General features: G+C 49.9%; 1 protein-coding gene across 2 annotated transcripts; it reads left to right on the plus strand.

Annotated features, from left to right (window-relative positions):
- The first annotated feature begins 515 nt into the window (after window positions 1-515).
- Sesn2 (sestrin 2) lies at window positions 516-21,110 on the plus strand. Of its 2 annotated transcripts, none has more exons than XM_041652615.1 (10): window positions 516-946; window positions 8,861-8,926; window positions 11,737-11,937; window positions 12,247-12,429; window positions 12,530-12,742; window positions 13,867-14,017; window positions 14,459-14,577; window positions 15,551-15,741; window positions 18,667-18,811; window positions 19,347-21,110. In XM_041652615.1, the coding sequence occupies exons 1-10, from the start codon at window positions 857-859 to the stop codon at window positions 19,431-19,433; spliced, it is 1,446 nt and encodes a 481-aa protein (XP_041508549.1). In that variant the 5' UTR covers window positions 516-856; the 3' UTR covers window positions 19,434-21,110. The 2 variants fall into 2 exon arrangements, with proteins under 2 accessions (XP_041508549.1, XP_041508550.1); XM_041652616.1 differs by having other exon boundaries at window positions 11,740-11,937.
- The last annotated feature ends 1,643 nt before the right edge of the window (window positions 21,111-22,753 follow it).

Below are 22,753 nucleotides of genomic sequence, written 5' to 3' on the forward strand. Positions count from 1 at the left end.
CCGCAAATAAGGTAGGTGATTTCCTTGGCTTAGTGCTTTCTAAAGGTGCAGCTCTCTGAAGACCGGAGGGGACAGGGTGGTGGCTCTTGGCCTTCAAATATGTGGTATTTGATCTATAATTAGAGCAACTGGATGTGGTTAGGGCTTCTCTGTAGCCCTAACCAGTCCCTCCAGGAACTGGAAAACTGAAGAATTTACTCGGAAGGGATTTCACACCTGGCTGTCTGGCCCAGCCCAGTGAAGTCCCGTTTCATCACAGAGCCCAAATGACTCTCTGGGCTGTCACTCTCATCTGGTATTGCCAGAGGTCTGACTAAACCTTGCAAAAGTTTGCAGCATCTGTTCGAGGCCAACTACAGCTCCCAGAGTTCCCAGGTGCTTCTCGATGCTGATTGGAGAGATGGCTGGCTCCGGAGGGAGGTGTCGACCCCGCCTTCCCGGGAAACAGGCCTCTGATTGGCTGCTCCGTGGGGCTTTTTTGTCCCCGCCCTCCTCCAGGGACCGCAGCGGGCTGACAGAGCCCGGCGAGCGCTGGCTGGCAGTTCCGCGGTGGGGATGCTGAAGAGCGCCGGTTTCGCGAGCAGCGCTGGCCACTGCGGACTTCCGAGGCACTCCGGGCCGTGAAAAGCCGTGCGCCGCGGCCAATCCCAGGCCTCCGAGGCCGGCCGCAGTTCCCCAAGCCGGGCTGGAAGAAGTGTCCAGCGTGGTAGCGCCGGTTCTCCGCATCCCGAGAGACACCCCAGGGTTCTCGAGCTTCCCCGGCGACCCCTAGCCCCGGCCTCCGGCGAGCGACCGCCCCAGACCCCCTTGAGTGCCCCAGTCGCGGACGAGCCGCGGCTGGGTCCTGGCGCACACCATGATCGTTGCGGACACCGAGTGCCGGACGGAGATCAAGGGCTACCTGCCGTTCGCCAGGGGCGGCGTCGCGGGCCCCGGGACCCAAGAGGTAAGCAGCAGCCGGGCGACACCGCTCTTCTCCGGCCACTGCCGAGGCTCGGGCTGTCCCGAGCTAAGTCTGGAGCGCCCACCGGGCTTAGGGTCTGGTAGCACGTAAGCTAGGACTAGGGTTGCATCAACTGCAGCCTCCGGTCTCTTACCTCCCCTCCCCTCCCGCCCTCACTCACACCCCCCCACACACACCCTGCGGGGGGAGGGGGCTGCGGAGCCCTCCCTGGCTCCTTCGGACTCCTGGCCAATGAGAGGGGACGCCTCCTCGTGGCTCTCTGGGTTTGTGCTCTGGTGGAGCGTGCGTCTTCAAGTCCAGGCAAATCCCGGCCGGAGAGACCCGACCACTCCTCCTCCCCGCCCCCTTCCGCAGATTCCCTTGCTCTGGGTGGGGGCAGGCGGCCGGGAGCTCTTTCTAGGATCGGTTTCTGCACCTATCGCGAAACCAAGGGAGTGAGCCGTCTGGAACTGGCCAAGGAAGATCAATCCCCTTCCCCAGTCCCCGCCTGCACCCCCGATCTGGAAATTGGCCAGAGTGCTTTAGGGGTTTGGATGGCTGCCTGATCCTCCGCGGCAGCGACCAGAGCTGGGGGAGACAGCGAATAACCCTTGGTCCCCACTCCCGAAGACTAAAAAGTCTCAGGCTGCTCCCTATTAAAATGTTCTGGGGTCCTCAAAGTTTGTTTTGCTGTCTCCTCAGAGAGTAGAGGGCCTTCGCAGGGAGACGAGGTATAATGCTGTTACAAAGCCCCTTTTCCTCCCAGCAGCCTCGACAATGAACGCCTTCTATTATTTTTGGAGGGCCTACTGTATGCAGGGTACAGGTTTTGTCTGACAAAGGCAGCAAATACAAACCGTACTGTTGCCCCATTTTACAGAATGAGAAAACTGAGGCCCAAGAAGGCCCGAGAGAGGTTGCTTTTCACTTGATCCTTAGCCTTTGCCCTGTGTTATGTCTAGGATTTTGGAGAATGTTTGGCACTGCCGAAGATATTACTGAGCCTAGAGGAGTGTGGACGATACACTGCCAGAGCTGGTGTAGTGACAGGGCTGGGAATGGGTAGAGGGCTAGTCCTAAGGCGTCTGTGTAACTCTAAGAATATTTCAGCCCATGTCTGAGGAATGTCATTTCTCGCTTCTCCATCCAGTGGCCGGTGGTTTCTTTGAATATTTAGGAATCTGGGTGAAGAAATGACCCTTGCTTCTGCCTATTCTTTTCTGGTCACTCTTGTTTGTCTGCTTTGTGAACAATGTTGTCCCTGAGAGCAGCCGTGCCCCGCTGAGTGCTGGATTCTCGTCCCACCCTCCACTTTCTTGCTGGGTTATCTTGGCCAAATGAGCTCTTTGATTGCAGTCTCTTGCATAGAGATTTGATCGTATCTCCACGAGATTGTTGAACAAATTAATTTAAAATACAAGCAAAAGCCTGAGCTGTGTGCCTGAAACATATTTATTGCAGAGAACATGTTATTGCATTAAAAATGCTAACTTCTGTCAGACTGGCTTAGCAGACATCCCCTCCCCATCCCCAGTGCCTCTCAAGGGACTTCCTGAGTCTGTTCTCTGCTGCCTGAGTGGGGAGAGCCGGCACGAATCTCTCCCCACGGTGCTGGCAGAAAAGATCTCAGGTGGTCAGTTCCTCAGGGAGATGGGGTGCCTTAGAGAAAGCCTCTCCCAATCTCCCCATTTTCAGACAGGGTCTCACTCTACAGTCCCATCTGGCCTTGACTTCATGACCCTCTTCCCACTTCAGCCTCCTGAGTGTTGGGATTACAGTGTCCCCCCAAACACTGAATTTAAGAAGGTTACTTTACAGTATTAGAGAAAGCTGACAATGCTTGCAATATTTCTACTTTTTCTCCTTCTTGAAAAAATGACCTGCTGGTCAGTTGTGGTGCATACTCTGGAGGCAGAGGCAGGCGGGTCTCTGTGAGTTCAAGGCCAGCCTGGTCTACAAGAGCTAGTTTCAGGACATCCAGGGCTACACAGAGAAACCCTGTCTCAAAAAAAAACCTAAAAATATATAAAAGGAAAGAGAGAGAGATGTCCTTACAGATGTCTGCTATCAGTAGAATCCTGATCTGATGATAGGCTGCCCATCTTCCAGACTGCAGTGCTCCAGATTCAGGGAAGGGCCGGATGGTTAGCAAGTACTTCAACTGTTGCAGACCCTCCGGAATGTCCAGGCCTTCAGATGCGCTTGTCTCCCGAGAGTTCGAGGCTCCAACCCTTGCCTTGGGTGGTATGTTTTCAAAACCGTGTTGGATTCTAGAATAACTTCCTCAAACGTCACTTCCTCAGAAAAAGCTTTTTTTTTCCCTCTCCCGATGAGTCCCTCTGTGCACCACTTCTAGTCCCTTCTCCTTTGTGAGTTAGCTCCATCTAAGGTAGGCCTTTCTGCCTCCCTCTCCTGAACCAGGGAGACCCCGCAGGCCTCTTGGTTCTTTGCAACTAAGTGTTTAAATGGCACTGTTGAGGCTCCGAAGCTCCTTATGAATTGTGCTGGACCCAGAAGGGGACCACTCTGAGCTTCGGTCCATTTTCTCTAAAGAGGGGATAAGTTTTGTTTGTCTCAGGATGGTTGAGATCAAACATGTAAAGCCCTTGAAGCCAGGGCCCAGCCCATGCTGTCTGCTGCTCTGCTGGGCCTGCTTTTCTGTCTTTCAGCTCAGGTGTAAGCCAGGCTCCTGTCTGAGTTCAGCTGACATATAGTGTGCAGTCCCAGCGGGCAGAATGTCTTAGCAGGTGTCTCTGAGTCCTGGGGCTGGCAGACTCCAGAGAACAAGAACAGAGGTTGGGCTACTCAGAGGGGCCAATGCGGCTGGGTTAAATCACCATTTCCAGAAACTGTTATGGTAGAGTGGAAAGGACCTGGTAGAGGATGCCAGGCATTTCGGGGTTCAAACTGCGCCTTAGACACTTGGAATTGGTGCTTAATTTTTAGACATTTAATTGACTCTCCTATGCAAAATAAGCCCTTAGCCTTCAAACTGATATGGATCATTTGTAAATAGGGTGGGAGCTCTCGAGTTTAACACAAAAATTACTGTCTAGCAAGCCTTTGAATTAGGAGCTTGGCCTGTTCTGTGCAGCAGGTAGTCCCTTTTACCAAAGGCCTATAACACCCCCTAGTGAGCCCTCCCAGAGGGTGGTCTGACTTCATTGTTCCTGCCTCCACAGGATCCCTTCAGTTGGAAATGGAGAATAAGCCAATGGTAGCAACAGCCACATCCCCACCCCACCCCCCACCCCACCCCCGTTTCTCTGTTTTTTTTTTTGGGGGGGGGGGGCTCGAGACAGGGCTTCTCCGTAGCTTTGGAGCCTGTCCTGGACCTAGCTCTTGTAGAACAGGCTGGTCTTGAACTCACAGCGATATGCCTGCCTCTGCCTCCCAAGTGCTAGGATTAAAGGTGCGCGTGCCACCACCGCCCGGCCCCTGTTTTTGTCTTTAAAGCTGGATTGAAATCATGACTTCATCGGGTGTACTGAACCTGGGCTCGTCAATGTGGTAGGCAGCCCCCTCGGGCACATCTGACAAAATCTAGTGCTAGTAACCCCAGGCTGGATGGCACACATCTGTAATCCTAGCATTTAGGAGGCTAAATTAGGAGTTTTGCCCCGGAGTTCAAAGCTGCAGAATGTGTTCCACCCCTGCCCTCATGTGCTATAAAGTGAGGCCTTGACCCAAAACAATGAAACAAAATTTAGAACTGGTGTGGTGTAGAAGCAGGTGTTTGAAAGTTTCAATCCAGACCAGGCTACATATCATCTCGAAAAATTAACTAAAGCCAGGTAGGCGGTGGTGGTGCATACCTTTAATCCCAGCCCTTAGGAGGCAGAGACAGGTAGATCTTTGTGGGTTCAAGACCAGCCTGGTCTACAGAACTAGTTCCAGGACAGGCTCCAAAGCTACAGAGAAAGCCAGTATCAAAGAACCAAAAAAAAAAAGAGTTATTTTCTTTTTTTAAAATATATGTATGTGTGGATATGTACACATGTGTGCAGGTGCCCACAGAGACAAGAAGGGAAAATTGGATCGTCTGGGGCTGGAACCACCCAGTGTGGGTGCTGGGAACCAATCTTGGGTCCTCTGTTAGAGTAGCAAATGGTCTTAACCAGTAAGCTATCCCTCCAGCCCCAAAAGGTCTACTGGACTGGTGTACTAGACACAGGAAACCAGACCCTTTGTGTCCTCAAGGCAAGAGTCCCCTCGGTAGGTGTTGAGGGTGGGGGTAGTGAATTCCTAAAACCAGGAGCAGATGAGGAACTTAGCATTCTTGGCGAACTCTGGGTGCTGGTTCATAAACCTTGGTTATCGAGAATGGGGAATGGCTCCCATGCCGCCAGGAACCTGGTCTGTGTTTACCCGTGTTCACCTCCCGCACTTCCTCCCGCGCGGAGTGACCAGAAGTGGCTTGCACCTCTCATCTGTAAAGCTTTAGTCAGTGCCTACAGCAGTGGAGCCAGGGAATACCTACTGCAGCTATTACTCAAGATAGCTGTTGCCTGTCTGTCCCAGGGAATGGAGCCCTGGCTGATTGGGCTGATTGGGTGGTGTCACCTCTTGGCTCTGGGAGCCTGCTCCTCCAGCTTCCCCCGGACTTGCCCTGATGTCAAGGTCAAAGGAACTTTCTGGATACTGGAGCCCTGGATTCCTAACCCTCGTCTTGCAGTCAGGACTTGCTGGTATCTCCTCCGATATCTCCACCACCTTCACCAGCTCTGCTGCTGCCTTCTAGCCGGACCTCCAAGGTCACCTGCCCCCCCCCCAGTAGTTTTCCCCATCCTGTTAAAGCATCTCACGCGCTCCCACCCTGCCATTACTCACATCCTGGTCACCATTTGTTTGCTTTTTCTCTGGGAACTGAAATGATGTGAACATTGCCTGGGACTTGGTCTTTGCGCTGTTGTATTTTACACTGCCTGCAAGCCAGGCATCAAAAAATGGTCAGGTGAACCGCATTGTTCTGATTTTACCTGGGAAGCTCTCAGTGCTGTGCTCTGTACCTGAAAGAGTGATTTGATTGGTAAATGAGACCAGCAGCCTGTCCCCCCCCCCCCATGGATTGCTGGAGGTGGGACTTTGGTTTCGGTAAGAGGAAAAAAGCTTCACAAAGGAATTCTAATGGACTCCGGGGCAGGGAAGCTCTTGTTTGAAATAACAATGAAGTTAATGACAGGGGACTTTCTTTAAGTGCTCTCCCTGGTGGAGGTGCTGAGGTGTAAATCTGTGTGCCTTAGTCCCATTAAATCCTTTTGACTAAGCCTTTGAACCCAGCACACAGGAGGCAGAGGCAGGTGGCTCGAGGCCAGCGTGCTACAAGATTTAGTTCCAGGACAGGCTCCACAGTTCCGAAGAAACCCTGTCTCGAAAAACAAAAACAAACAAAAAATCCTTATGATGATACAGTGAGAATCTCGTTATTCCGGGAGGAAACTGAGGCTCACAGAGCTGACTGGTGGGTGGAGCTATCTATTTCTAGTTTACTTCTTTATTCTTTGTGTTAAGCCTTGAACTCAGGGCCTTGTGCAGACAGTGCATGGCTACTTGAGTTCTACTTTCCACTCCCTCCGTGGCAGCACTCTCCCGAGGGGCAGTGGTCCCCGCCTCTAAAGCTTTCATTGTATGCTACATTATTATTATTTATAACGCTGTGAAATACCAATAGGTCTAGAACCATCGCTTAGGACCGGGACCCAGGGATATTGTTTCCTTCCCATGCTGGCTCTTGGCTCAGACTTGAGGCTTTGGTGATTTCAAAGCAGTTCCCTATCCCTTTCCCACCCTTATTTCTCAGCCTGTGCTGCTGTGGTTTCTCTTTTCTCCTTTTCATTTTTTTCAGCTTAGAATTTTAGTGTCTGTGTATTTCACATACACCCTGTGGTCTTGTTTGTTTGAGGCCATCACCTCACTGTAGCCCAGGGTGGCCTCCCCAGGGCTGGTCTTACAGGTGTTTGGCCAACTGCCCTCGGGTCCTCTGGAGTGAGGGAGGCCCAGGCAGTGGAGTCAGCAGTTCTTATCTCCCAGACAGAGCTGTTGGGCACTTTCTCAAGTGAGGGAGGAGGGGAGCTGGAAGGGAGTGCTTGGGGGTGGTGGTGTTTCTGCATGCCCTCAGACCAGCCCAGCCTGCTGCTACCTCTGACAAGTGCAGATTGAAGGCCTGCATGGAGGCTAGTGGGACATGCCCTTCTCTCCTCAGAATTCAGACTCCAGAGAGCCTAAGTAGCTCTCCCAGATCACACAGCTGATTAGCAGCCCAGCTAGTCTGCACACCTAGGCCTCTGGGCTCTTTCTTTCTTTTTGTTATGTCATTGACCCTAGGGGTCCTCCTTCAGGGGACTTTTGGCCACTTCAAAAATATAAGGCTGGAGTACAGTTTTGAGTCCCTGAACATCTGACGTACCAGGACTAGGCCTGGCTCTTACCAGAAGAAAGGGGCTGGGGGACAGCCCCTCTGTAGTGAAGGCAGAACTGTTATTTGGGCCAATTATTATCATCAGTTGGTATGGAGAGCCCCACGCCGTCATTCAGAAACTAAGTGAATAAGTAGAATGTTCTTTCAGTCCTTGGATCTAGGAGCAGGAGAAGCAGCTTCATTGAATACATGGCTCAGGCTCAAATAAGCTCAAGTCAGAATAGCTGCCACCAGCCTGCACCTCCCACTTGGATTTCCCCCCACGCCGCTCTGCTTTCTGTTTTCATTCACAGAGCAGAATGAATGATGTTGCCCTGCTGGATGTGAGAGCAGTGCAACTTAAAAGAGGCCCTTAGCAGACAGTGTTTGCGGAGGCAGAAATGCTGGGAACTGTGTGGTCACAGACAGCAGACCTGACAGTAGACCTGGGAAGGCTACTGAACCCCAAAGGGGAGACCTCCTGTTTATCTGGAAGCCTTTGGTATGGGGAGGTTGGGGTTTTAAGGGACTGGAACAGATTCATACTTCAGAAGTTAATCTGGTTACCGGGTATCGGATGGATACCGGGTAGTGGAGGGATGGCATCGGGCAGAGTACGTAGTGCAGGCATGGACAGTTGGTGAGGCTACGAGCCCTGTTAGCCTAGATATGCCGAGAAGGGTAAACAAATGACCCTTTGCAGAGGGCTGTGACCGGCGCAGCCCAGTGTAGAATGTGCCCCGCATGCCAAGCGTCATGCCTAGAGGTTCATCCTTAGCATTCAAGAAAAAACAAATAAAAATGGTTATTTGAGAGGAATTGAAGCTTCTTCCTAGGCATGTAGGGCGGTAACTGACTTTGGAATAGAAAGGGGTCTTCCCCTGAGCCTCAGACAGGCTGTGCCACCATTTGTGGCTTTCTTGAAGCCGGGCAGTGGTGACACACGTCTTTAATCCCAGTACTTGGGAAGCAGTGAATTCGAGACCAGCCTGGTCTACAAAGCGAGTTCCAGGACAGTTCCATGACTATTACACAGAGAAACCCTGACTCGAAAAGCCAAAAAAAAAAAAAGAAAGAAAGAAAGAAAGTGTGTGTATGAGACCAGAGGACAATTTGTAGGAGTCAGGTCTCTTTCTAACTTGTGAGTGCCCAGAGATTGAATGTAGTAGGTCTTCACACTTGGTGGCAAGCCCCCTTACCCACTGAGCCATGTCTTTGGCGATAGGCAATGGGACAGTTATCTGTTTCCTTCCTCTGGCCCCTCCCACTCACCCATGCTGGGTTTTCTAGGTCCTTGCTGAGTGCCTGAGCAGGCCGGCCTCGCTGTGCCCTCTTAGCGAGCTGTTTTCTCACCCATTTGCTACCCGACAAGTGGGTCTGAATGTGGCTCCTCCATGGAGGGGTGTACCAAGAAGGTAGTTTAGAAACGCAGCGTCCCAGGGTAGACAAGGATGCTAAGGGGCTAACAGTCTGCCAGCTAACCTCCGCCTGCCAAGTCACCACCATGTGTTTTTGCACAGGAGCATCAGGAGGGCCGGGCTCGGCGAGGTCCTCGAGGACCCAGCGCCTTCATTCCCGTGGAGGAGGTGAGTCTGGACCAGGGATTGGCGTCTTTGGTCCCTCGGAGGAAAGGCCGTGGAACATGGGTAGATCGGGATCTTTTATTTTCCCACTCCTGACTTACTTAATTTCATAAAAAAAAAAAAAAAAAACCTCTTGAAAGCCGGGTGATGGTGACATTCAGGAGGCAGAGGCAGGCAGATCTCTGTGAGTTCAAGGCCAGCCTGGTAACAGTAAGTTCCAAGACAGGTTCCAAAGCTACACAGAGAAATCCTGTGGGGGGGAGGGGGGATGGAAAGAATTATAGTGACACACCAAACTTGACATCCCCAAACTAGTGCTTATTTCTATGTAATAAGACAAGAGACATATAGCCACGTATCTTCTGAGCCATGATCACTTATAGAAGTATCTATATAAAAAAAAAAACACTTTAAAATTACCTTCTGTTTATTGTTTTCAGGTGTCCGAAGCATTGGGTTCACTTGACATGGTGGCTTTATGCTTGTAATCCTAGTACTTGGGAAAGCAGAGGCAGGAGGATTGCTATAGATTTGAAACCAGCCTGGGCTCCATAGCTTAGGTCCATCAGAGATAAGGAGAAATTCAGCCATCTCAAAAAGAGCATGGGGGAATGTGCAGAGGGGAAGGGAAAGCAAGCCCACTCTGGTCTCATACCCACAGAATGACGGTCATGGTGCCAAGCTTGCTCTTGTTTATTTTACAAGAACATCTTTCACCTGTAGAATTGGTTCACCCTTCGCCTAGCTGCTGTTCTGATCTTGCGACAAGGTCTTAGCTCTGTACCCTGGCTGGCCTCACTCACAGTGAGAGATCTTCCTCCCTTAGCCTCCTCATGCTGGGATTACAGACGTGGGCCACCGCTTCTGGCTCATGGTTAGCTATTGCCTTTTCTCTGTGCTAAGAATCAAATCTAGTTGATTTGATTGACACGCATGCTAGGCCAGCGTCACACCCACTACTGAGCTGCATCCCTAGCCCCCACTCATTCAACAGGGATAGAGAATAAGACAACCCCTGGCCGTCCTGGAGCTGCGTTCTAGTGCGAGGGTAACGTGGGGATGCCTTCAGAATACACACACAGGGAATCTGTTGTACAGGGATGGAGCTTCCCGTTTCCTCTTTCTGGTTTTGAGATGGCTTAACTCTAGGCCTGGACTGCCTAGAACTCACTGACCTTGAACTTGTGCTGTCTCACTTGTAGGCCAAATGGTTTGTGGCCTGCTAATAAAGCATCTGAGTTCTCTTTCCCCTCTTTAGTAAGGGAACAACCACCCGGTGGTATTTGCATCTATACCCCAGCATTTTAACCTCACATGTTGTTGTTGTAGTTGATTTTTTTCATTTATGAATTACTCTTTTTTTCTTTAAAAAAAAAGGGGGAGGGACAGGTCTTAGAGTTCATCTAGATTAGAATCCTGTTTCTGTCGTTTATCAGATCTGTGGCTTCAAGCACATCTGGTCTCTTCATCTATTAATGGAGGAAAATAATAGCACTCACCTCACAGGACAAGTTCAGACACTCAAGGAGATTCATAATTGGATGGCTATCTGTTAGAGGAACGAGTCAGTCAGGCCTGGGGATGTAGCTCAGTGGTAGAACACTTGCTTACCATGCACAAGGCCCAGGGTTTGGTCCCAGCCCCACAATAAATAAATAAGAGAAAAAAAGGAAGAGGGGCTGTTGTGTAGTTCAGTGCAAGTGCTAGAGCGTTTGCCTGGCATCCACAAAGCCCTGGGTTCGAGCCTTATCTCCGTATAAACTGATCATGGTGGTGTATGCCTATAGCCCCACCACTTGGAGCAGAGGCAGGAGGATTAGAAGTTTGAGGCCAGCCTGGGCTACATGAGACCCTGAATTTAAAAAAAGAAAAAAGTCCCATGAGGTTAAACAGCTCTACATGAGAAGACAGTTGGGACCTGTGAACTGTTCTGCCCTTCCCCCTACCCTCCATGGCTGTCTGTATCTGCCGTATTAGAAGAGAAATCCTATGTAGCCAGGAGAAACCACACACTCATTTTTTTTTTTTTTATTGCCAGGGATTGAACCAGGGCCCTGTGCATGCTAAATATTTAGTTTACCACTGAGCCAGTCTCCAGCAACCATTCTTCTTAATTTCTCCACAAATCTTCATCTGTTAGGAGGGGGGTAGCACACACCTTAAATCTCAGTACTCCGGAAGCAGGACAGCCTGGTCTACAGAGCGAGTTCTAGGATAGCAAGGGCTACACAGAGAAACCCTGTCTTGAAATATTTAAAATAGGGAAGGAGGTCTAGGGACAGCCGGGCGATGGTGGCGCACACCTTTAATCCCAGCACTTGGGAGGCAGAGGCAGGCGGGTCTCTGTGAGTTCAAGACCAGCCTGGTCTACAGAGCTAGTTCCAGGACAGGCTCCAAAGCCACAGAGAAACCCTGTCTCGGAAAACAAAAAAAACAAAAAAAACAAAAAAAAAAAAGAAGGTCTAGGGACATAGTTTAGTGGTAGAATATTTGCCTAGCATGAATGATGCCCTAGGTTTGATCCTCAGCATTGAAAAAAAAATTATTACAAAAGAAAAATAGAGGAAATGAAACTCTAATTTCATAGCTGTTTTAGAAGATTGAGTGAGTTGATACATATGAAGTATTTGGGCAGTGAGAGACATGTGTAAGTTCTATCGGGTGCCTAATAAGTGTTCGCTTACTCAGTTTCCTCTTTGGGACACGATGGCATGCTCAGTCTCCTCCTTTTATATATGTATAATACAACTCTTTTAAAGAAGAGATTGGTCTGTATGGGGCAGACGGAAACCCATGCTTTCCCCTTTGCCTAGCAGATCCTTCGGGAAGGAGCCGAGAGCCTCGAGCAGCACCTGGGACTCGAGGCCCTGATGTCTTCAGGACGGGTGGACAACCTGGCAGTGGTGATGGGTCTCCACCCTGACTACCTTAGCAGTTTTTGGCGCCTGCACTATCTGCTGCTGCATACAGATGGGCCCCTAGCCAGCTCTTGGCGTCACTACATTGCCATCATGGTAAGTGTGTCTGGGCCTGGTGCTTGCAGCGGGGGTGGCCAAATGGTGGGTTCATTTGCTGGGACTATCCCGAGTTGATTTTTTTTAGGTGACGAGGAAGTGCCTAGCTTTACCTGATGATGTCCGTGGAATTTTAGGTTTTGAAGAGGGGCATCTTTAATAGTGTGCTTTGCAGATGGGGAAACTGAGGTACAAAGGGGTCAGGTGACCAGCAAGCTGGTGGCAGAGCTGGTTAGAACATAGATTTCTCTGTCTCTTAGATCTCAAGGGGATCTTTCGGTAGCTCAGGCTTATCAATTCCCTTCACAGGCTGCCGCCCGCCACCAGTGTTCTTACCTGATCGGCTCCCACATGACTGAGTTCCTGCAGACTGGTGGTGACCCTGAGTGGCTTCTGGGCATCCACCGGGCCCCCGAAAAGCTACGCAAACTCAGCGAGATCAACAAGTTGTTGGCACACCGGCCATGGCTTATCACCAAGGAGCATATCCAGGTGTGCTAGGCAGAGTTGGGACCCCGAGGAAGCCTAGGGGCTGGACTAGGGCATAGCCCAGGGACAGCCACTAAGTGGGTTAGCTCTCCCTCCCTTCCAGGCCTTACTGAAGACTGGAGAGCACAGCTGGTCCCTGGCCGAGCTCATCCAAGCTCTGGTCCTGCTAACCCACTGCCACTCTCTGGCCTCCTTCGTGTTTGGCTGTGGAATACTTCCTGAAGGAGATGCAGAGGGCAGCCCTGCCTCACAGGCGCCCTCGCCCCCCAGTGAGCAAGGCAGCCCCCCAAGTGGGGACCCACTGGACAACTCTGGGGTAAGTCAGGTTTCTGGGTCTCGGTGTGGGAGAAAGATGGTACGGCCTCTGCTCTGGGAATAGAAACCACTGCTTCTCCATCTCTTCACAGAGAGGGGCTACAGCAAAATTGCTTGGCTTTAAAACTCATAGCCTCTTAGGCTCACAGTCAGCTGGGTTTTCTGTTTGTTTGTTGTGTTGTGTTAAGCCTGGAATGGCCTCGAACTTTCTGTGGAGCCAAGTAGTACAGAGACTGAACTACAGGTGCACTTCATCGTGCCAGCTGATTTGTGTTGTTGTTTGTTGATGTCTTTGACTTTGTTTTGCTATTTTGCGGCAGGGCCTTACTCTGGTCTAGGCTAGCTTCAAACTCATGGTGATCCCTCACATCCCCATCTGCTTGCTGTGCTGGGATTAGAGAAGTGAGCCACTATGTCTGACATTTTTTTTCTGGTTGACTGTACAAAATTTGGGCTTCAGTATAGCTCAGTGGTGGCTGTTTGCCTAGTCTGTATGAGGTCTTGAGTTCAATCAGCAACAGCACCAAAAACCATATAATAGGGGCTGGAGACATGGGTCAGTGGTTAAGAGCACTGGCTGTTCTTCCAGAAGATCCAGGTTCAATTCTCAGTATCCACATGGCAGCTCACAACTGTCTATAACTCTAGTTCCAATGCATCTGGCACGCACACAGGATATGCATGTAGGCAAAGCACAAATGCACATAAAAACAAATTTAGGAACAAAACAAAACCCAAAACCCACCAATCAACAGAAACTGCCACAATCCTAGCATTCAGAAGGCAGAGGCAGGTGGATCTCTGTGAGTTCAAGGCCTCTGGTCTACATACAAAGCTCCAGGACAGCTAGAGCTACATTGTAACTATCCTGTCTCAAAATAAACAAAACCTAGAAACCTTGTCAATTACAAGTGAAGGAAGACACTTGTCTCTCCTACATATGGCCTTAGAAATATCCGAGTAGGAGGTCATAGACTCTGAACTGCCCCGGTGTGATGGCTGGCTCAGAAATGCTCTCGTTCTTTCTGATCACCCAGGATGGCCTGGGCTGTGGAAATTCCTAGTGAAGCTTTCCAGAGTACCAGGAAGCGGGGGACTAGATGTGTCTCCTGGGTCTCCCCACAGGGTTTTGAAGCTGCCCGTGATGTGGAAGCTCTCATGGAACGCATGAGGCAGCTGCAGGAGAGCCTGCTGCGGGATGAGGGCGCTTCGCAGGAGGAGATGGAGAACCGTTTTGAGCTGGAGAAGTCAGAAAGTCTGCTGGTAACCCCCTCAGGTACAGGATGACAGATGTCAGTGCTGGGGCTGCCTCTCTCTTTACCCTTCTGATGGGAGCAGTCACCTCCATGCACCATGCGTTCTGCTTCCAAGAGGTTCTGAGCAAGGGCCTTGTGTTCACACTCACCTTTGAATCCTGGTCTATTAGCCCTTTGGGGCTTACGTCAGGTAAATGGGACCAAGCTTAGCCAATCCTTTCCCAGGTTTAACTATGCCACAGAACTACCGCTATCACTGTTATAGGGGGCCTTGCCTCCTGAGTTCTTGGACAGGAGTCTCCTCCTCCCCAGGAGTGACTGTAGCTAAAGTCTTCCCACTTATTGTGGGGGGAGACTCTCTGTGGTCCCCTACTGTATCTCCCCTGGCCTCTCTGATAATACCGAGCCTTCTGTGCTCTGGGCTCAGCCTCACTGACACCTCTTTCTGATTTGGCCCTCAGCGGATATCCTGGAGCCCTCTCCACACCCAGACATTGTATGCTTTGTGGAAGACCCCACTTTTGGATATAAAGACTTCACTCGTCGAGGGACTCAGGCCCCCCCTACCTTCCGTGCCCAGGTGAGGCTCCCAACATTGGTGTTGTTCAGTGCCTTGCTTTAGAGTTGCATATAAGCAAGGACAAGAGCTTCCAGTGGTTCTCAAGTTATATAAAAAAAAAAAACCCATGAGGGCGCTGAGCTGTGGTAGCACACGCCTTCAGTCCCAGTTCTTGGGAGACAGAGGCAGGTCGATCTCTGTAGGTTCGAGGCCAGCATGTTATACAGAGCAATTCCAGGACAAAGAAACAACAAAAAACAAAACAAAACAAAAAATCCTTAAGGGCACCGGGCAGTGGTGGTGCACGTCTTTAATCCCAGCACTCGGGAGGTAGAGACTGGCAGATCTCTGTGAGTTCAGGGCCAACCTGGTCTACAAAGAGCTAGTTCCAGGACAGACTCCAAAGCTACAGAGAAACCCTGTGTCGAAAAAAAAAAATCTGTAAGGGGGCAATGAAGACCTGAAAGATCCAATTCATGGGACCGGAGAGATGACTCAGAGGTTAAGAGCGCTGGCTATTCTTCCAGAGGTCCTGAGTTGAATTCCCAGCAACCATATGGTGGCTCACAACTCTGTAGTTTGATCTGGTTCCCTCTTCTGGCATGCAGACAGAACATTGTATATATAATAAATAAATTAATAAAAAAAAAAAGATCCCACTGGGCGGTGGTGGCGCATGTCCTTAATTCCAGCACTCAGGAGGCAGAGGCAGGCTGATCTCTGTGAGTTCAAGGCCAGCCTGGTCTACGAGAGCTAGTTCCAGGACAGGCTCCAAAGCTACAGAGAAACCCTGTCTGGAAAAAGAACCAAAAAAAAAAAAAATCCCAATTCAGGGAAAAGTCATCCTGGAACATCGCCGCATATCAGATCTGTGCTTCAGGGAGGGCGCATTATGCAAAGCTAAGGTGTGAACTCCAGAGGTCCAGAGGACAGATCTCCGGCCAGCCCTGGGCCTCCCAAGTCTTGCTCACTGACCTCCTCCCTCATTCCTCAGGATTATACCTGGGAAGACCATGGCTACTCCCTGATCCAGCGGCTCTACCCTGAGGGCGGACAGCTGCTGGATGAGAAGTTTCAGGTAGCCTACAGCCTCACCTACAACACCATAGCCATGCACAGTGGCGTCGACACCTCCATGCTCCGCAGGGCCATCTGGAACTACATCCACTGTGTCTTTGGCATCAGGTGAGCGAGTGTCCCCGAGGTCCAGGTCACGTGCATGCCACAAATCTTTCTGATGCACACCGTCATTTTTAATTTCTCTTTTCTTCTTGCCTATAATAATTCTTCAAGCCGGGCGGTGGTGGCGCATGCCTTTAATCCCAGCACTCGGAAGGCAGAGGCAGGTGGATCTCTGGGAGTTCGAGGCCAGCCGGGTCTACAAGAGCTAGTTCTGGGACGGGCACCAAAGCTACAGAGAAACCCTGTTGCGAAAAACCAAAAAAAAAAATAAAATAAAATAAATTCTTCAAGCCAGGTTTATGTCTGTGCAGGGTTAAAGCTGATAGGAATGCTCATTGTTCAAAGGTTGTAAACAAAACAGAGACAGCGGGGCTTTCTGTCCTGTAACACAGAGGATGGAAACCCATGGTCTTGTACATGCTTTTACTTTATTTTGTGTTGTTTTTGTTTGTTTGTTTGTTTTTTGTTTTGTTTTTCAAGATTGGGTTCCTATAACTTTGGAGCCTGTCCTGGAACTAGATCTTATAGACCAGGTTGGCCTTGAATTCACAGTGATCCACCTGCCTCACACACACACACACCCCATTACTGGGATTAAAGGCGTGCACCATCACTGCCCGCCTCTAGACTCTTGTTTAAATTTCCAAATACTTCTCTTTTCCTAGTAAATAAGGACAGCACAGATATGCAGCAGCAGCAGACTTAAAATAGTGATGTTTCCATCCATAACCTGTTATGCAGCTCATGAAAATGATGAACAAGACCCAGGAAATTATTCACTAAAATATTAAGTATGGTCATCTCTGTACAATATAGTACATTGAGCTATATTTTATCTTACAAAATCTTTTCTAATTAAAAATATGTTTTATTTGTATAAGTATGTGTATCCATACATATGTGTGGCACAGTGTCCATGTGGAAGTCAGAAGAAAACTTGCTGGAGTCAGCTCTCCCTCTGTGTAGGGCCAAGGGATCAGAAGCTCCCTTACCCACAGAGTCATTTTGTCTGCCCACTGACCATTTTTTAAGGAGAATTTTTTTTTTTTTTTTTTTTTTTTTTTTGGTTTTTCGAGACAGGGTTTGGAGCCTGTCCTGGAACTAGCTCTTGTAGACCAGGCTGGTCTTGAACTCACAGAGATCTGCCTGCCTCTGCCTCCCCAGTGCTGGGATTAAAGGCGTGCACCACCACCGCCCAGATGAGAATTTTTTCTTTAAGTGATATTCACTGTTGAGTATTTAGGTTGTTTGCATCTTTGGTTTTGTTTTTCTTTTTTGTTGTTACTTTTTTTCTTTCCCCTTGCTCCTCTTCTCTCTCCACCCCCAAGAAGGAGTCTCTGTTGACTTAAATTTGGGACCCCCTACTCCCACTCCCGCTCTACCACCTCCCTCCCACCCCATTTTCTCTGGCCTCTCAAGTATTGATTACAGGCATGGGCTGCCACCCCTGTTGGCAGATTTTACTCTTATGAATACTGTTTGCACTGACTGCTCTCACCACGCACGTTCTCATAGATATATCCCCAAAATAAAATGATTTGTCAAGATATATGCAGAACTGGAGCTGGAGAAATGGCTCAGTGGTTAAGAGCACCACCTGCTCGTGTAAAGGTCCTGAGTTCAATTCCCACCAACCACATGGCGGCTTACAACCATCTGTAATGAGTCTGGTGCCCTCTTTTGGCCTGCAGGCATGCATGTACGCAGAATATGGTATACACAATAAATAAAAGAAATCTTTTTAAAAAAGAGATATATACAGAACTTTATTTGTTTGTTCATTTTTAAAGTAGGGTCTCAGGTTGACCTTGAGCTCAACTAGTCTGGCTAGTTCAGTCTCCAGTGCTGGGATTGCAGGTGTGACCTAATCACCTGGCTCCAGGCTTTTCCCTCTGCTTCCTTCTTCTCTTCCTTCCTCTTTTCTTTCTCTCTTTATTTTAATTTTTGCTCATGTCTGTAATCCCAGCACTGGGAAGGCAAAGACAGGAGGATCAGGTAGGTGTTTGAAACCATCCTTGGCTGTATAACAAGTTCACCAGCTGGGCTTATAGGACTCTAAAAATAAAAATAGAAAAAAAAAAACCACCAAAATCGCTGGGTGGTGGTGCACTTGGGAGGCAGAGGCAGGTGGATCTCTGTGAGTTCAAGGCTAGCCTGGTTTACATTGTGAATTCTAGGACAGCCAAGGCTACACAGAGAAACCCTATCTCAAAAAAAAAAAAAATAAGAAAACAAAAAGCCCACCGAAATCGTCAAGGTGATATGTCACCTTATTTGATTATTTGGGTGTTTTTTTCCCTTCCTGTCTTTTTCCCATGCACACGTATAAGCTGAACTGGGGAGTGACAAGTGGCTTTTAGACTCACTGCCAACTTGCATTTAGATTTTGAACGAGTTAATTGCCTTCTTTTGGCCGGTCTGGAATTAGCACTGTGTCCTTTTCCCCTCAACTGCCCCGTTCTCCAGGATTAACACGCACTGACCCTCCAGTCCTTTACTATAGGACAGAGAGTGTAGCCGTGAGAGCCGGATTTGAAATCACTCCCTGCTGTTGAGAGCAATGCCTCTGTGAATTGCAGTAAAATGAAATTGATGAACACGGTATATTGTATATGACAGAGAATGTAGTTTGTAGGTTCGTGACTGGCATAGTCGGAGCTCAGGAGAGGATGCTCTCTGTCAGCGTTAGAGTGGTCCTCTGTGAGCCTGGTAACCAATGACATATGATGTCAGCTGTTTTTCTAAGAGGAACCAGGCTTCTGGTTGCTTCCTACCTTCTGGCTTTTTTTTTTCCCCTTCCCTCCACCCCCTCCTATTTTTTCCCCTTCTGGCTTTTCTTGTTGCTCTCTGTTCCTCCTTGTGTAGGGTGGGGATGGGGCCGCGCTGCCTCTGAGAGCATGAGTAATTCTGTCCGGGTCTTTCCATCAGATACGATGACTACGATTATGGGGAGGTGAACCAGCTCCTAGAAAGGAACCTCAAAATTTATATCAAGACTGTGGCCTGCTACCCAGAGAAGACAACCCGCAGGATGTACAACCTCTTCTGGAGGCACTTCCGCCACTCAGAGAAGGTACGGGCATGGCAACAGCCAAGCCAGCCCTGTAGAGGGTCACAGTGGGAACCTGTTGTCGTTGGTTAAATTCTAGTCCTCTGATTGCAGGCACCTTTTAAATCGGGCGCTCAGGGCCTGTTCCCACGGGGTCTTCCGTGGCAGTTTGGCAGGTGTAGGTTTGAATCTCCTCGCAGAAGAGCAGCGTGGCTTTGGTCACGTGACCTTGTATCTTTGCGCTTTTCCCCTTTATAATGAGAAGAGATACTGCCTGCATTTCAAAGTCGGGGAGACACAATGAGACTCGTGTGGAAACATCTGATCCCACACTGGAGCCAGTTAATGGCAGCTCTTCTTTCAGGCTTGAGAGATAACGCTGCTAGTCATGACAGGGCATTCCTCAGCGGTCACCACACCAGATTTCACAGAGCCCAAGCACAGGTCGGCCCATCCTGGTGTAGGAGGCGTGGGTGAGGCGAGCGCCCAGGGAATCGGTAGACTGGGAGGACGGGCTGCAGGGCGGTAGTCAGCAAGCTCCCTTCTTTCTGTGCCCCAGGTTCACGTGAACTTGCTGCTCCTTGAAGCCCGAATGCAAGCAGCCTTGCTCTATGCCCTTCGCGCCATCACCCGCTACATGACCTGACTCCCTCCCACGCAGGATCAGCACCTGGAGCAGCTGACCCCAGGGCACCGTCCTCTCCGCGAGGATTTCTGTGTCTGGAGGCAGATCCAGGCCCCTTTCCGTTTCATGTCCATCCACCAAATGCTGGGGATGGGCGCGTGCGTGGCATGCAGCCCCCTAGGCAAGTCACGCCTTCATTTTCCTCACTGGACTGGACAGGATTGTTGCACTGACTTTGGGGTCTCAGCTCTGCGCCTGGAGCTGGAAGATGACCTAGGAAAGCCCAGGGGGCCATGCCCCTTTTTCTTTCCTGCTCCTCAAAAAAGATGAAGGCGACTGTGTTAAGCTCAGACCGATGTGCCAGCAGGCTGGGCCCCAGGCACCACAAGTGCTAGGGCCTTCCTGGCCTGGGAAGCCCCTGGCTGCCCCTGTGGGAGAGGAGCAAAGACCTCAAGGGACTGACACTCCAGGAAGCTTGCCTTCCCTCCTTCCTCATTCTCCAATTTCATTACCTCCCACCTGCCTTCCGCCCATCAATGTGAAAGTTGGCCTCACAGCTGGTCTGTGCGCCCAGTTCCCCCAAACCCTGTTCTGTTGGGCAGCCTGTACTTTGGTTGCCTGGATATTGGTTCAGTTCTTTTGTCTCCTTTGCCCTCATACCCTTTTCTTCCATGCCTGTTGGTGTAGGGCCCGGGAGAGGGGCCAAACATATCCAAAGAACACACTATCTCTGGAGAGTTGGAGCCCATGTTGGTCCCTCTGCTGTCTGAGAGTAAGGAGTAAAATGCTGATGAACTCTATATTTGGGTCTTGTGGGGGAGGTCTGGCCTCTGGAGGACTTCACCGTAGAGCCAGAGTCAAGTCCTAGGAGGGAGGCAGTCCTACTCTAGACTCTTACCATGCAGACGCTGGATCCCATTCTTCTGATCCCTCCAGCTGCCCAAAAAAATTGAGCCCTTCTTAGGTGGACCAGGACCCTCCCAGTAAGATACCAAGGTCCTCTTTCTCTTGACCACATCTGCGCATCTCTTGGACCTCACAGTTGCAGACTGAGGGGTTGGCTTAGGTTTCTCAAGGTCTGATGCTTTCCTCTGGGCTCTCAGGCCAAAGCATCAACAGCAGGCTGATTTTTTTTTTTTCTTGCAAGACCTTGAAGGTCTCTGGAGACCTTTAGTCTACAGTCAGCTTTCCAAGGGACACCACCCCCACCCCAGTGTCCCTTCTGTCCCCTCTCCTGGATCTAAATGGATTAGTTGGCAGAAGCAGCCCAGGACTGACAGGCACTTTACATAGCAAAACAACTGTGAATTCTGACTTTCCTTCCCTTCCACCAGCAGTGGGTGCCTCCTCTCAGGCAGTCCAGAGGTGGCTGAGAAAGTCAAGGACACACTGCTGCTATTCCCACTTCCTCCATTGGGCCAGGCCGAGCAGGAGCCTGGCCAGTGCCACATTTCATACCCGTGCCGGCACGGGACGCAACTAGTATCCCCGTCCACACTTCAAAGCCCTCCCTGCAATGAAGGTGGGCAAGAGGGGAGGGTGCCTCAGCATGGGGGTACATTCTAGAGGGGACACGATGACGCTCTCAGGGTCCCCTGGGTGGGCGGGAAGGGTATCCAGTGTTAAAGTGCAGAAGTCTCTGGCCTTGTGAGCAGTTCTAGGTAATAGAAATAAAAGTTCACTGAGGTTTGTTTTGTAGTCCTTGTTAATGGGATGTTTGTCCATTTCCTGAAGGTCAGAGTTCACCTCCTAGCATAAGCCAGAAGCTGTGATTGCGTCATGGATTTAACCCCATGGCCTCTATCCTGCCTGTGTCCGTGCCCAGCGGGGGCAAGGCTGGGGATTTCTGGCATTGGAAGTCAGTCGGGACGCGGCTGAGGCCCAGTGGTGGAGTTTGCCTCGTGTGTGTGAGGTCCTGGGCTTGATCCCTGGAACCACAAAACAAAGTCTACCATTGCCCGAGTGGCTGATCCTGCCACCCATTTGGCAGGTCTGGCACTGTGGCCTAATAATGTTAGTGTTGTTTTCTGACTAAGGTGGCCCCGAGCTGGGTAGTGGGAGGCCACTCCCCTGAAACTGCAACCATCTTTGAAGAAATTTGCAATTGAGGTCACGGAGGCAGGAATCCAGTGGGACTCGCCTGACTGAGGCCTTGGCACCCTGCCATCGTGTTTTCCCCTCATTATTGGACATCCTTGCGACACAGAATGTTTGACCACCTGAGGGTTCTCTCCTCACCACATTCAACTTCTCGTCTCAAAATGAAGAGGCAGGACTATCAAAATCAGAGAGAAGACTCAGGGCATAAAAAGAGCTCTGGCTGCTCCTGTACAGGACTTGAGTTCAATTCCCAGCACCCACACACTGCCCATCACTTCTGCTCCAGGGAATCTAACATTCTGACCTACATGCACACACAGAATAACATATCTTTAAAGAAAGTTATTTGTAGCCGGGCGGTGGTAGTGCAAGCCTTTAATCACAGCGCTTGGGAGGCAGAGGCAGGCAGATCTCTGAGTTCAAGGCCAGCCTGGTCCACAGAGTGAGTTCCAGAACGGGCTTTAAAGCTACAGAGAAACCCTGTCTCAGAAAAATTAAAAAAAAAAAAAATGTGGCTGGGCTTGGTAGCACATACCTTTAGTCTCAGGACTTGGGAGGCAGAGGTAGGTGGATCTCTGAATTCCAGGACAGCCAGGGCTATACAGAGAAACCTTGACTGGAAAACTCAACAAAAATTAAATGTGGAGTTGGCTCAGTGGGTAAGAACACTTGCTCAAGCTCAAGCATGAAGACTCAAATCCTCAACACGCGTCCATGTCTGGATGGCCTTGACAGTACGAAACACTAGACCTTGGGAGAAGCTAGAGGTGGGGGAGGCAGGAGGACCACAGGCTGCTGACTGCAAACTTAGCTCTGGGTTTTTTTTTTTTTTAAATTAAACGTCCTTTAATGAAATAAAAAACAAAAACCAATGGTGCATTGCATAATATTTGTGGCCACAGTATAAAACAACACAATTAGTTTGTATAACATTGGATATGGACGAAAATACACAAGACCTCTTTGTCTACGGAAAAGTCTGCAGATTCTCGTGTAGTACCCTAGAAAAGAAACCCAACCTTGTTCTCCTAGTGAGCTGCACACATGTGTGTCACTGAGAATATGGTCACACAGCGGAGGAGAACTCACCTAAACCCTAGTTCCCTTCTTCCTGTTGTCAAAAAAAAAAAAAAAAAAAAAATTCCCCCGAAAGTAGCGAGTCCTGTAGTATTGCTTAGTGTTCCTGCTCCAAAGGTGCAGTCTTTGGCTCACAGGTGCCGTAACAAAATCATGGCTGCAGG

Source organism: Microtus oregoni, unplaced genomic scaffold (genome assembly GCF_018167655.1).
Source record: "Microtus oregoni isolate MIOR12 unplaced genomic scaffold, Mior012 000005F_ref0000423, whole genome shotgun sequence".
Classification (NCBI taxonomy): domain Eukaryota; kingdom Metazoa; phylum Chordata; class Mammalia; order Rodentia; family Cricetidae; genus Microtus; species Microtus oregoni.

Excerpts from the sequence above, each read along its gene's own strand:
- Sesn2 (XM_041652615.1), top strand. The coding sequence starts at position 857 with ATGATCGTTGCGGACACCGAGTGCCGGACGGAGATCAAGGGCTACCTG. Across the intron at positions 14,018-14,458 it reads TCTGCTGGTAACCCCCTCAG|CGGATATCCTGGAGCCCTCT; the intron begins GTACAGGATGAC and ends TTTGGCCCTCAG. Across the intron at positions 14,578-15,550 it reads CCCCTACCTTCCGTGCCCAG|GATTATACCTGGGAAGACCA; the intron begins GTGAGGCTCCCA and ends CTCATTCCTCAG.